Source organism: Tamandua tetradactyla, chromosome 1, assembly GCF_023851605.1.
Source record: "Tamandua tetradactyla isolate mTamTet1 chromosome 1, mTamTet1.pri, whole genome shotgun sequence".
In the NCBI taxonomy this organism is placed as follows: Eukaryota; Metazoa; Chordata; class Mammalia; order Pilosa; family Myrmecophagidae; genus Tamandua; species Tamandua tetradactyla.
The window spans coordinates 223,535,349-223,550,269 of record NC_135327.1 but is presented as its reverse complement, the minus strand read 5'-3'; the positions used below and the strand labels follow the sequence as shown (position 1 = coordinate 223,550,269).

Sequence of the window (14,921 nt, the reverse complement as noted above, 5' to 3'; positions counted from 1 at the left end):
CCCCTTTGCTTAATTACTTCCTGCTCATCCTCCAGTTCTTAGTGCAAGTATCTCTTCCTCAGGGAAATTTTCTTTGGGTTCAGTCTAGGTCAAGTTCTCTTATGTGACCATGGAACTCGGTTTTCTTACCATATCTATCTGAATTCTCATTATGATTGTCTTTCTCCTACACTAGACTTTAAGCTAAAAAGGAGCAGAGCTCTTGTCTATTTTATCACTTGTCTATAGGCAAGAGGTCTTCCACAACGTATGCATTCAATGTATATTTGTTCAATGTATGAATGAGTAAATGTGCAAGTATATGATTCATTATACTTAAAGAGTACTCATATATTTTATTTTTATCTTTATATTCTCCCTGATACAGATTCTGTTAGCCTATTGAAAATCCAGGATGCAGTTCTTTCGTATGAAAGATTATTAGAACTTAAAAAAAATCACTGTGAGCTACTTACAGGAAAAATTAAAAAAATGGAAAATAAGGTTAGTGGACTACAAAAGGAACTATCAGAAACCAAAGAAATGAAATCGCAGTTAGAGCATCAAAAAGTGGATTGGGAACAAGAACTTTGCAGTTTGAGGTATAAAATCTTGGATTTGAAGAAATGTTTGAACTATTTACTATTTTATTACTGATAATGTAAGATAACTTTTGTAATTGACAACTCACCTTCTGGGATTTTATAGGGGAGAAAAATTCTTAGTTCTGTGGAATATGAAATTCTTGGCAATAATACAGCAAGCCCTTAACATGAATGTTTATACTAATTATTAAGTGTATATTCTTATTTACTTTGAATAAATTCTTCAATAAAGAATTACTTGGTTAAAGCACAATAATTTTTTAAAGGGTACTTGATCCATATTTCTAAATTGTTCATAAGACATTTTATATTAATTTATACTTCTATCATTAGAATACGAAATGGCCATTTTTCTCAAACCAGAATCATTGTTTAATTGTGCAGTTTTCCATATGTAGGGAATGAGAATTAAAATGGAAAGTGGTTATCATTTAGTTTACATGGAACCTTGTTGTCCCAAAAGGGATTTTAAAATGATTTATGAAATAGATGATAATAATAAAGTAGGATAAGTTAAAAGTTCTACAAAAGAAGAAATATAAAAAGCATGAGTGGGCGGGTCATGGTGGCTCAACAGGTAAGAGTGCTTGCCTGCCATGCCTGAGGATCCGGGTTCGATTCCTGGTGCCTGCCCATGTTAAAAAAAAAAACAAAACATGAGCGACAGATGTTAGTCCACCTAGCCTCATGTTGGATTATAATAATCTACAGATATATGTTATATGAAAGATATCCTGATTGTGCTGTCTTATACCATAAATCATTTTTAGGGGTACATGTAGTATTTTATCTTCATGAACTCCAATAATATTTTATTTCCAGTGAATTTATAAACATTAAATAGCAACTTCTCTTTTTAATTAGACAGCTCTAAATTATTTGTCCTAATGTCCTTTATTTGGAAATAAAGGTAATTTTCAAACCAAACATTACTAAATAATTTCAAAATTCCTCTCCCTTAGTATTTATGAGAGTAACTAGTAAAAAAACTTACCAATTAGCAGAATGTCCTTTTATCGCTACTTTCAAGTATAACTTTTCAAAGATATTAAACTGAGAAATTAAGAAACAGGAGAAATTGGAAGGAAAGAAATTTGAGAACACAGAAATTTCATAAACTGGATAATATACCAACATAAAGGACCAGAGCACCAAATAAACTTTTAATTTTCTACAAAGTGAATTTTAAGTTAGGCATATTTTATTGCAGATTTACCTTAAAGCAAGAAGAAGAAAAAAGAAGAAATGCTGATATGTTGTATGACAAAATTAGGGAACAATTAAGAAGAAAAGAAGAGCAGTATAGTAAAGAAGTTGAAATGAAACTACAACTTGAATTCACTCTTCGAACACTAGATATGGAATTGAGGACTGTAAGAAATAATTTGAATCAGGTAAATTAATCTGTAGTAAGAATTTCATATTTCTAGCTTTATTTCATTGATATTATTTGTACTGTCCCTTTGATTTAATGTATAGTATTTAAATTTAAAATGAGCCAAAAAATGTCATATAATGTATATAATTCCTGAATAATGGAAAGGAAGGTAAATTGAGTTTAATCATTAAATGTTAAATTAATGTTAATTAACTTAACATTAATTAAATGTTAAATTAAATTAAATGTTACTTTAAATGTTAAATGTTAATTTTGGCATTTTTCATGTTAAAATATAGCTATGACAGTATAAGACTGAATGTTTTGTAAAGAAATTTTCTTTCACAATACTACATCTGGATGTAAGAACTGTTTCTTGCTTTATGACAAATTTAGTTATCATATATATGCTTAAAATTTGAATAATTCAGATGGTATAAAGATCCTTGAATTTTAATAGACTTCTTTAATAGATCTCTCTCTCTCTTTTTTTTTAAGGTTCTGCTCTTAATTAAGGTTTTAGGCTTTTGTTTTTTAATGGTGTAAGAGCCCCCCAAAATTAATGAAATGTATGTCTAGGTTGTCGAAGAGCGAAATGACACCCAGAGGCAACTTTCTCGAGAACAGAATGCCAGAATATTACAAGATGGAATTCTGACTAATCACCTTTGTAAACAGAAGGAGATAGAAACAGCTCAAAAGAAAGTGAGTGAGAACTGTGGCATATTTTTTGTAGACATTTTTAAATATGTGTGTATGTGTTTGTGTATATATTTTAACAACCGACTATGAGTCATGGAAAATATAGGGGATTTTTAAACCAAATATTCTTGATGGTGGGAGAGGGAAGGCATTTTTGGTCCCTTGATAAAGTAACGTTCTTAATTCAAATTTATTTGTCTGCAGCAGTCAAGTCGTGCCATTCACAATGGCGCTATCCAAAGAGAGTTTTAATATTTTACATAGAAATGGATAATCCTTCTATAGTCTCGAAACTGTTGCTACCAATAACAAATGTGTTTCTTTTGGGCAGTGATTTCACTCCCTTGATCTATTAACAGAAAGGGTAGTTTGTCAATTCCTCCCATAGATAAAGTATGGAAAAGTATAGCCACAAGCCGTATTTTGAATACCAGTCTCCTCAAACTTGAGAAAAATAACAATTTACTCCAAGTGAGGTCCTATTTTAGTACTAGGAGCTTTTGAAAACAATAGAAATGACATAACTTTTTTTTTTTGGCATGGGCAGGCACTGGGAATCGAACCCTTTAACATTTTATTCTTAGTAAAATAGTTTAGTTTATTTTCACATTTGTTACTCCTTCAAACATTATAAAAATGAAATAAAAATTAAGCAGTAAATAAACTTAGCTTTTCTAAGAAGAGCACTATAAATTTTACATTATTTACCATTAGTCTTTTAAAGTATAACGTGTCTTGTATTTTTATGTTTATACTAGAAAAGTAACCATGGTTTAGTGGAAAAGCACTAGTTGGAAGAACACAAAACACATGGGGGAAATCCTGCAAATTGTGTTCATTTTTGAGTCTTTATTTTACAGAATTGTCATAATTAAATGAGTTAATTGATTTGTGTGTGTGTGTGTATATATATATATATAAATGCTTTCTTTGAACAATGCCTAGTTTTATTGGTTATGAATAAATGTAATTCTTATAATTGACTATAAAAATGTTAGAAACATAGAAATCTATGGAATGTCCTCAGAAAAAAAGAACTTAAAGAACTCTAAGAAATTTAATCTGTATAAATATATGCAGAGCCAAGATCTTAATGAGTAGTAGTTGTATATGTTAGATATCAAACTGTAAACCCATTTGGAATTAATTTAGATTAAGAATAATGTGATATTATTTGGGGTAATTCAGAAAGAAGTACTTAAAACTATAGGATATGTGAAATATATTGTATATTTTATATGTACGTTTGAGAAGGGATTGTATTTAAATTTTTAGTTTGACCAAATATATGCAGAGTGCAAGCTGTGCAGATAGGGTAGCTGTAAATAAATTTTTTCTTAATGTAGTCTCATTTATTGAGCTTTATTTTGCTCCTTCTGGGTTTGTTGAAATTCAGAGAAAGACATTTCCAATGCTCAGATTCTTAAAAAAAATTCTCTTCTGGTTTCTTTTTACTTTCACGGTTTCATTTTTTTCTATGAAATTTTTGCAATTTATCCCGCATAACATGTGAGGTTTGGATTCAACTTAATTTTTTTCCATTTGGATTTTTACTTGTTGCAACCCTTTTATTATATACACATATCGGTTATTCTTTAATTTCAGAGGACATCATGATATGTCATTTTTTTGAGTGCTAACTAAGTCATTTTTATTTTATAAAACTTAGGTTTCTGATAATCATGAAAAAGGAAAAGATCTTTTGCATAAAAACCACATGTTGCAGGATGAAATTGCCATGCTAAGATTGGAAATAGACACAATAAAAAATCACAACCAGGAAAAAGAAAAGAAATATTCTGAGGACATTGAAACTGTAAAAGAAAAAAATGATGACCTTCAAAAGACATTAAAACTGAATGAAGAAACATTAGCAAAAACAATATTTCAGTATAGTGGGCAGCTGAATGTTCTGACATCGGAGAATGCAATACTAAACTCTAAATTAGAGAATGAAAAACAGAACAAGGAAAGGCTGGAAACAGAAGTTGAATCATACCGTTCTAGACTAGCTGCTGCTATAAACGACCATGATCAAAGTCAGACATCGAAGAGAGATCTGGAACTTGCTTTCCAGAGAGCAAGAGATGAGTGGTTTCGTTTGCAGGACAAAATGAATTTTGATGTGTCTAACCTAAAAGATAACAATGAGATTCTTTCCCAACAACTTTCTAAAGCTGAAAGTAAATTCAATAGCCTAGAAATTGAGCTCCATCACACAAGAGATGCTCTGAGAGAAAAAACTCTGACTTTAGAACGTGTACAAAGAGACCTAAGCCAAACACAGAGTCAAATGAAGGAGATTGAACACATGTATCAAAGTGAACAAGGTAAAGTAAATAAGTATATTGGAAAACAGGAATCCTTAGAGGAAAGGTTATCCCAACTGCAAAGTGAAAATATGTTACTTCGACAGCAACTGGATGATGCCCACAACAAAGCTGACAGTAAAGACAAGACAGTAATTAACATCCAAGGTCAATTTCAGGATATCATAAAAAAGCTTAAAGCTGAAAATGAAAAACAGAACCTTCTGCTGGAAGAGAGAAATAAAGAATTAACCAGTGAATGTAATCATTTAAAAGAACGAATGTATCAGTATGAAAATGAGAAAGCAGAAAGAGAAGTAAGTATCAAGAAATATAAACAATTTTTTAACTTCTTGAAATAAAATTCAAAGTTATATTTGGTTATGGTTAAATGTTGAGTCTAGTTGAATATGAAAATATACAGACTATAAGTGTATTTGCTATGTCCGCATAGAAACAAAACTTGTATCCAGTAAATAAAAATTAGACTTGAAAGGTATTTAACTTTAAGTAAAGACATTGTGTCACCTATGAATTTTTTCTAACTTTTTTTATTGTGAAATATAACATATATACAAAAAAGTAATAAATTTCCAAATACATTTTAATAAGTGGTTATAGACCAGAGTATAAAGTTGGGTATGGGTTACAGATCCACAGTTTTTTGTTTTTTCTTCTAGCTGTTCCAAAACAATGGAGACCAAAAGAAGTATCGGTATAATGATTCCGCTCTCATACTTATTTCTTAAACTCTACCTTCTCTGTATATCTCGACCATCATCTTTGATTTTTCTCCCACTCTTTAAGGGTGTTTGGGCTATGACCATTACTAATGTTTTCACAGTTGATAATATGAGATGGGGGGATGAAATTAGCTGATGTTCTGGAAAGGCTGGCCCCTCTGCGTTTCAGGACTCATCTGGTCTAGAGACCCATGTGAAGGTTGTAGGTTTCTGGAAAGTTACCCTAGTGCATGGAACCTTTGTAGAATCCCTGGAAGTCATCTCCCATGCCACCAGGGAGACTTTCAACCCTGGATGTCATGTCCCATATAAGGGTGAGGGCAATGGTTTCACTTGTAGAGTTGGGCTTAGAGAGAGGCCACATCTGAAGAACAAGAGAGGTCCTCAGGAAATAACTTTTTGACATACCTATAGGCAGGCTAAACTTCTCCACCACATACACAAGCCTCATAAGAGCAAGCCTCAAGATCAAGGGCTTGGCCTGTTGATTTGGGTAAACCTAATGTTTGACACAGCATCAAGGTTTCCCCAGTGGTAAAGTTTAATAGTTCCATATTTTTTATCCCATCCCTCAGGGGACTTTGCCAATTCTTTTTGATTATCTACTTAATATACTCTGGGATAGGCTAATCCTACTTAAATTAGTCCTAAAAGTCACCCCCAGAGAACCTGTTTTGTTGCTCAGATGTGGCCTCTCTCTCTAAGATGACATGGCAAGTGGACCCACTCCCTTTCCCCTCAGTGTGGAACATGACTACCAGGGGTGGAAATTTCCCTGACAAAGTGAAACAGAAATCCCAGGACAAGCTGGAACCTGGCGTCAAAGGATTGAGAAAACCTTCTTTACCAAAAGGGGGAAGAGAGAAATGAGAAGAAAAAAATAAAGTGTCAGTGGCTGAGAGATTTCAAACAGAATTGAGAGGTTATCCTGGAGGTTATTCATACGTATTATATAGATATCCCTTTTCAGTTTAAGGTATATTTGAGTTGCTAAAGGGAAGTACCTGAAACTATAGAGTTGTGTTCCAGTAGCCTTGTTTTTTGAAGATGATTGTATGACGATATAATGTTTACAGTGTTACTGTGTGATTGTGAAAACCTTGTGTCTGATGGTCCCTTTAGGGTATGGACAGATGAGTAAAATATGTGGATAAAGAAATAATAGGGGGAACAAAGGCTAAAACATACTGAGTAAGTTGAAATACTAGTGGTCAGTGAGGGGTTAGGGGTATGGTATGTATCAGTTTTTTCTTTTAATTTCTTTTTCTGGAGTGATACAAATGTTCTAAGAAATGATCATGGTGATTAATACACAACTGTGTGGTGATTTTTAAGCCATTGATCGAACGCCATGTGTGGAATGTTTGTACGTTAGGAATGTTTGTATATGTATGTTTATCAATAAAAATATTTAAAAAATACTCTGGGATGTATCAGGCATTCCATTAAGCTATTCAGGATTAAATGCTCTCCTTCTTATTCTGTGCTCCCTGTGTTTGGATTGTTTAAATCATTTATCCAGACAGATGAGTTAGACTGTGGGCAACAGTAAATTTAGGTTCTGGACAAAACAAACCTTTTTCCTTTGGTCTTGAAGAGTAGGTGAAGTTCTGAAATACAGGCAATGTCTTCCTTACCCCTCTGTTCTGAATTACCTTAATCCCAACCTGATTGGCTTCATTCTTATCTCTAAATACCAGGTTATACATATATAAAACAGTCCCTCAAGATCCAGAAATAACAGTCACCACTCTGGACTAAATGGAACTTTTATAAGAGCTCACAATTTAGGCCCCAGTTTGTATTTTCTCTTTTGTTTCTGTCTTATTTTGCCTCATAAAAGTTCCACAGATTCATTCACATCATTGCATGCCTTACAACTTCATTCGTTTTTTTTTAACCTTTTTTTATTGTATAATATAATATAATGTGATGTAATATAATATACATACAAAACAAAGAAAGAAAAAAGCAGTAGTTTTCAAAGCACTCTTCAACAAGTAATTACAGGATAGATCCCTTTGTTATTTCTCTTCTATTTGCTTTAGTGTTACTTTGCTGTTCTCTCTCAAGTTCCTCCAGGTGAGAATTTAAGCGCTCAATTTTTGCTGTTGTTTTTTAATATCAGCATTTAGGGCAATAAATTTCTCTGTCAGCATAGCCTTACCCGTATCCTGTAAGTTCTAATTTGTTGTAGTCTCGTTTTCATTAGTTTCCGGATAGCTACTGATGTTCTTTAGCAATTTTTCTTTGACCCACTGGTTGTTTAAGAGTGTGTTATTTAATCTCCATATATGTGTGAAAGTTCTCATTCTTTGGTGGTTATTGATTTCCAGCCTCATTCCATTGTGATCAGAGACAGCGCTTTGTATAATTTCAGTGTTTTTAAACTTAGAAAGACCTGTTTTGTGACCCAGCATATGGTCTATCCTGGAGAATGTTCCATAAGAACTAGAGAAGAATGTATATCCTGGTGTTTTGAGGTGTAATGACCTATATATGTGTGTTAGGTCTAATTCATTTATTAAATTGTTTAACTTTTCTGTTTCTTTGTTGATCCTCAGTCCGGTTGTTCTGTCTGTAGAGGAGGTTGGTGTATTGAAATGTACTACTCTTATTGTTGAAACTTCTGTTGTTCCTTTCAGTTTTGCACATATTGACATCTCCTACTATTACTGTTGAAACATCTGTTGCTCCCTTCATTTTGTCAGTGTCTATCTCGTGTACTCTGGAGGTCCTTGATTGGGAGAATAAACATGGTTGTTATTTCTTCTTGGTTAATTATCCTTTTTATTAATATATTAATGTTTTACTTTGTCTCATTATGTCATTATATTAGTCTGTTTTGTCAGATATTAGTCTACCTATTCCTGCTTTCTTTTGGTTACAGATAGCATGAAGCTTCTTTTTCCACCCTTTCACTTTCAATGTGTTTGTATCCTTGTGTCTAAGATGAGTGTAAGTAGCACATAGCTTATTGTATTTCTTAATCCATTCTGTCAATCTATATCTTTTTTTTTTTTACATGGGCAGGTACCGGGACTTGAACCTGGGTTTCTGGCATGGCTGACGAGAACTCTGCCCCTGAGCCACCATTGCTTGTCCCAATCTATATCTTTTTAAATGGTAAATTTAGTCTGTTAACATTCAAAGTTATTACTGAAAAGGTGTTTCTTGAGTCCACCATCTTATCCTTTGGATTTTATTTGTCAGATCTATATATTCTTCTCCCTCTTTCTCTTTTTATGCTTTAAGTAACCCTTACTGGTACTCTTCAATTCTGTGCCCTCCTACAGACCTCCATCTCCTTTTTTTTTTCTCAATTGGCAGTACTCCCTTTAGTCTTTCTTGTACAGCAGTTCTCTTGTTGACAAATTCTTTTAGGATTTGTTTGTCTGAAAATTTTAATCTCTCTCAGTTTTGAGGGACAATTTTGCTGGGTAGAGAATTCTCAGCTGGAAGTCTTCCTCTTTCAGGATCTTACACATATCATACCACTGCCTTCTCACTTTCATAGTGCCCATTAAGTAGTCTGAACTCAGCCTTATGTGATTTCCCTTGTATGTAGTAGATTGTTTTTCTCTTGCCACTTTCACAATTTTCTGCTTCTTTTCAATATTTGGCAGACTGATTAGTATGTGTCTTGGGAAAGAACTGTTTTGATTTATTCCATTTGGAGTTCGTTGAGCTTCTCTGATTTACATGTTTATGTCCTTTATAAGGGTTGGGAAGTTTTCTCCTGTTATATCTTTTTTTAATTTTCTTTTTCTTATTTTTTTCCCCATTATATCTTTAAGTAACCTTCCTAGTCCTTTACTGCTCTTTTCTCCTTCTGGAACACCAGCAATTCTTTTATTTGTGTGCTTTTGTTTTGTCCATCATTTCCCTGAGATACAATTCATAGTTTTCCATCTTTTTTGCCATTTGCTGTTTTAAGTGTTTAAAATCAATTTTTGTCCTCTAGTTTGCTTATTCTTTCTTCTGCCTCTTCAGATGTGCTGTTGTGTGTCTAGAGTATATTTTTTGTTTGATCTACAGCATCTTAAATCTCTGTGATATCTGCTACTTTTCTTTTTATTCTTTCAGATTCCTCTATGTTTTTCTAGCGTCTCCTCGACCTCCTTATATCGGTAGCCATCCTATTTATTTTATTTAGTAGTTATATGAACATCTTTGATTAGTTATTCCAAAGTCTGTCTCTACTCTGGTGTTTTAATTTGGTCATTAAGCTGCGCTATATCTGTCTGCATCATAATATGCTTAGTGATCTTCTGTTGTCTTCATGGCATGTAAATTGATTGGTTTGCTTTGGAAGTTGATTTCCTTCAGTGGTCTAAAGCTTTGTATTTGTGGGATGGATGCGGGGCATGGGACCGGGCACAACAGTGTGGTGATGTTGAGGTCAAGAAGTCAGTGAATGAATGTGTGGGTGCCCAGAAGCCTGGAGGATGTAGCTGTGCAGGTGTGTGTGTCTGGGGGCTAGGGTGCTGGTGTGCGCTGGTCTAGGGGGCAGGGCCCTTTTGTGTGTGTGCAGAGAACTCAGGGGCAATGGGCTGAGGTTGCATCTGTGTGGACTTGGAATGGGTGTGTGCAGGTCAGCGCTTGCCCACAGCCGAGGGGCATGACTGGGGGCTGTGCATGTGGGTGGATCTGGGAGAGCTGTAAACTGATGTATACACACACAAACTCAGGGGGGCAGTGTGGGGTTGCATGACTGTATAGGCTGGGAACAGGTATAACCTAGTTAGGAAGGTGAGTGCCTGTAGCCTTTATGCACTGGCGACCGCCTGTGCCCACTTGGGGTGGGAGTGTGGGGTGGGTACGCGGGGTGGGGGCAGGGGCTGTTGGGAGTGTTGGTGGGGCAAGTGATGGTGTTCAGTGTGTGGAATGTAGGGTGAGTTGCAGGTCATTGAGCTGTGCTGTGAGGGTAACACGTTAAAGAAATCCGGCTTGGCTTACTTTCTAGTCCCTGTCTCCTAGTCCGTGTACTCCTGAGGGCTCTAGGCTTCTGTTTGGAAAGGGGCGCATGAGGCCATTTGCACCAGCTGGACAGTCTGCAGTTCTCTGTGTCTCAGTTCTTCCGCTTTTGCAACCAGGGCCTCCCTGTGTGGAATAGAATACTCTCCTAGGTCACTTATACCCTGGAATAGCCGTCTTAGTCACCTTCCCATCTCTTCTCACTGCTTTCCTTTTTGTAGCAGCGCAATGTTTGATCGTATGCAGATACCATCGTTTACCAGTCTACTTCTCAACCAGTGCATCTTTCAGCCACCTCCATCTACTGGTCTCATGTATAATGTCCAAAGTCAATAATACATCAGTACTCTCAATTTTAAATAATTTCGTTGTTCCCAAGAACACCCTCATCAATGAAAATCTAAACCCCCCCCTAACTCTTGTCCCTCCCCCAATTATGTATCCCTGGTATTGCTGCAGTACCATTGATGTTTTCCTATTAAACATAGCCCATAGCATGCAATAGCATTTTCCCCCATGTACCCTGAAATTATGCACTCTTTGTATAAGAGTCATACTTTTGCAGTAGTTCACACCCTGAAATTATACACTCTTTATACAAGATTCATATCTTTGCAGTAGTTAATGCAAGAACTTATTTATATTTCTAGTGGTAATTGCTGGGACATATGAGTCTATAAAACTCCTTTCAATCATGTTTACCTTCAATATGATAATATTACTTGTAGACCCACTAGTGAACTGCCTTCACTTCTATCTATTCCCTTACAATTAAGTTCAACTTCATTAGCTAACTGTTCACCTATTTCAAGCTTCTTTGTATCTCTAGGTTCCCTATATTCTGTATTGTAAGCCTCTGATTTTACCTTTGCCATGGTCTTAAAAGTAGAATCATGCAGTATCCTTTTGTGTCTGAATTATTTCACTCAGCATTATGTCCTCAAACCACATTTTGTCATGTGGTTCAGGACATCATTTCATCTTATTGCTGCATAATAGTCCATCATATAAATATACCGTATCTTATTAATCCTTCATCTGTTGATGGGCACTTGGGTTGTTTCCATCTTTTGGTGAGTGTCAATAGTGCTGCTGTGAACATTGATCTGCAAGTGTTTGTGTCACTGCTTTCAGCTCTTCTGGGTATATACTGAGTAGTGGTATTGCTGGGCAATAGATGGACTCAACATTTAGTTTTCTGAGGAGCCACCAGACTGTCTTCCATAGCTGTGTACCATTATACCTTCCCGACAAGAAGTGTGTAAGTATCCTGATTTCTCCACATCCTCTCCAACGTTTGTAGTTTTCTGTTTGTTTAACAGCATCCATTCTTACGGGTGTGAGGTGGGATCTCATTGTAGTCTTGATCTGCATTCCTCTTATAGCTAATGAAGATGAACATCTCTTCACGTGCTTTTTAGCTATTTGTATTTGTTCTTCAGAAACATGTCTATTCATATCTTTAGCCTATTTTATAATTGGGTTGCTTGTTCTCTTCTGGTTGAGGTGTATGATTTCTTTATGTATTCAGAATATCAAACCTTTATTCAATGTTTGATTTCCAAATTTCTCCCATTGAGTTGGCTGCCTCTTCACTTTTTTTGGAAAAGTCTTTTGAGGCACAAAAGCATTTGATTTTGAGGAGTTCCCATTTACCTATTTTTTCTTTTGTTGCTTGTGCTCTGGGTGTAAAGTTTAGAAAGCTACCTCCTGTTACAAAGTCTTGAAGATGTTTCCCTACATTTTATTCTAGAAGCTTTATAGAAGCTTTTATTTAGATGTTTGATCCAATTTGAGTTAGTTTTTGTGTAGGGTATAAGGTAAGAGTCCACTTTTATTCTTCTGGCTATTGATACCCAGTACTCCTACGCCTATTTATTGAAAAATCTATTTTGTCCCAGTTTAGTGGATTGGGGGGCCTTGTTGAAGATCAGTTGACCATAGATTTGGTGGCCATGAGTTGGAGTGGGGGTGATGACCGGTGGGTGGGCCCTGGTGCAGGTCCGCAGCTGTGGGGGTGGGATGGGGTAGGTTTGTCAGTTTGTGCACGGCAGAGACTGTTTGGCACAGATGCACATGAGATCAACTGCCAGGTGTGGGCACTTGTGCTGTGGGGTGGGGCAGGGGTGTCCATGTATATGACACAGGGGTCTAGAGGTCAGTGCACAGATATGTGCATGCCCAGCAGTGAGGATGTAGCTGTGCCGGTGCGAGGATGTGGAGGCAGTGCGGTGGTGTGTGTGTGGGCAAAGCTAAGGGGCAGCTGGGTAGGATTGCACTTGCATGGTCTGGGGGCGGTTTTGACCTGGATGCCCAGGTCAGCACCTACCCAGGCTGAAGGGGCGTGGTGTGAGTGGGCACGTGCTTGTGCATGTGCTTTGGGGGCTGGATGCTGATGTGCGCATGCACAGAGCTCGGGTGCCCAGGTGGTGTTGAGTGACTATATGGGCTGGGTGTGAGTTTGGCCTGGGTATGAAGGTGAGCACCTACAGCCCAGATGTACAGGTGACTGCCTGCAGGTGGCAGGAAAGGGGAGGTTGAGAGGCTAGACCCCGGTATGCGGGCCTCGGGAAGGGTGAATTGCAACGCGACTGTGCCCTTGAGTGGGAGAGGGATCCAGCTGGGACAGACTTGCATGCATGCCTGGGGTGGGGGTATGGGGCAGGGATGTGCGGGGAGGGGGGTGGGATGGGGTAAAGCTATGACATTTTAAGAGGTTGAATCATAAATTGTTAATAGATATATACTAGTATTAATAATTAAGTTTTATGCTGCAGAGATAATTTCAGTGTCTTTGTCACCACTTTTTAAGTGCATGGATAGTTCAGTGGTAGAATTCTCACCTACCATGTGGGAAATCCAGGTTCAATTCTCCATCCATGTACTTCCCAAAAAGCAAACAAACAAAACAAACAAACAAAAATTCAACAAATGGTGTTGTAATAACAGGATACTCATGTGCAAAAATAATGAAATGTGATGCCACCATACATCATACAAAAAAAGAGAATGTGCTGAGGCAGATAAAAGGAAAAGTTCATACTCAACATGAATATTTTGAAATTAAGATTCAATTAAGTGTCAATTTGTTGACAGTTAATTTTTGGTTTCCCAGATGAACTGAAGTATAGATGCTGCATCTCATAATAATTTTCCTTCAGTAGCTTTTTATATGTTTTTACTTGGTGTAATTTATTTTTCTCATGCCAATTTGAATTAGATCTAGAAACCTTTCAGTCCCAATTATGTATTCTTATGACTTCTCAATTCATCAAAGCACCTGCTTTTCATTAAATCATAATTTGGAGCAAATGTGAATTTTAGCAAAACCTTATTTGATCAAATGTTCCTACTCATGTTTGTAATTTACTTTGAACATTTTTACAAATAATTTGCTGATAATTACTTTTCATGTCAAGGCTCAAATACATTCATTCGAGCATAAGTTTGCCAGATACAGAGATAAATGTAACCATCTGTGATTTGTTATATTGGCATTGGAGTCCTCTTTTCACATGAATGTTAGGTGTTTGGATTTTCAGTGTAGCAGGAGTGGAATGGGTTGGGGAGAATCTCAGTATCTGAGGTCTGGGAGGGAGGTGGAGGCCAGGTTACTAAGTAAGGCTATTGTATAGACCTTTCTCTTATTCTGAGATAGGGATCTATTGGAAGGACTTGAGCAAAGGATTGAATATGTGAGGAATTCTAAAGTTCATTTGAACCTCTAATATAAAAAGAGAGAATAAGTGTTGAATTTACCAACCCAGACCCACTTGCATACCCATTTCTTTCTTTTTTTTTAAAATATGTAATATTCTTAATTTATGATCATTCCATTCTACATATATAATCAGTAATTCACAATATCATCACATAGTTGCATATTCATCAACATGATCATTTCTTAGAACATTTGCATTAATTCAGAAAAAGAAATAAAAACAGAAAAAAATTCATACATAGTATACCCTTTACCCCTCCCTTTGCATTGATCACTACCATTTCAATCTAAATTTAACATTTGTTCCCCCTATTATTTCATTTTATTCCATGCTTTACTTGTCTGTTGATTAGATAAAAGGAGCATCAGATACAAGGTTTTCACAATCAGTCACATTGTGCAAGCTATATTATACAATCGTTTTAAACAAACAGGGCTACTGGAACACAGCTCTAGATTTTCAGGCAGTTCCCTCCAGCCTCTCCATTGCATATTGACTAACAAGGT

At 36.0% G+C, this 14,921-nt stretch overlaps 1 protein-coding gene across 12 annotated transcripts in view; it reads left to right on the top strand.

Annotated features, from left to right (window-relative positions):
* ANKRD26 (ankyrin repeat domain containing 26) overlaps positions 1 to 14,921 on the top strand; it is a 1,272,391-nt gene that overhangs the window by 110,629 nt on the left and 1,146,841 nt on the right. For all 12 annotated transcript variants that reach the window (XM_077153143.1, XM_077153152.1, XM_077153089.1 and 9 more), the window contains 4 exons: positions 368 to 581; positions 1,795 to 1,978; positions 2,542 to 2,667; positions 4,334 to 5,290. In XM_077153143.1, coding sequence (XP_077009258.1) covers positions 368 to 581; positions 1,795 to 1,978; positions 2,542 to 2,667; positions 4,334 to 5,290 — 1,481 coding nt within the window. The remainder of the gene's footprint in view (positions 1 to 367; positions 582 to 1,794; positions 1,979 to 2,541; positions 2,668 to 4,333; positions 5,291 to 14,921) is intronic.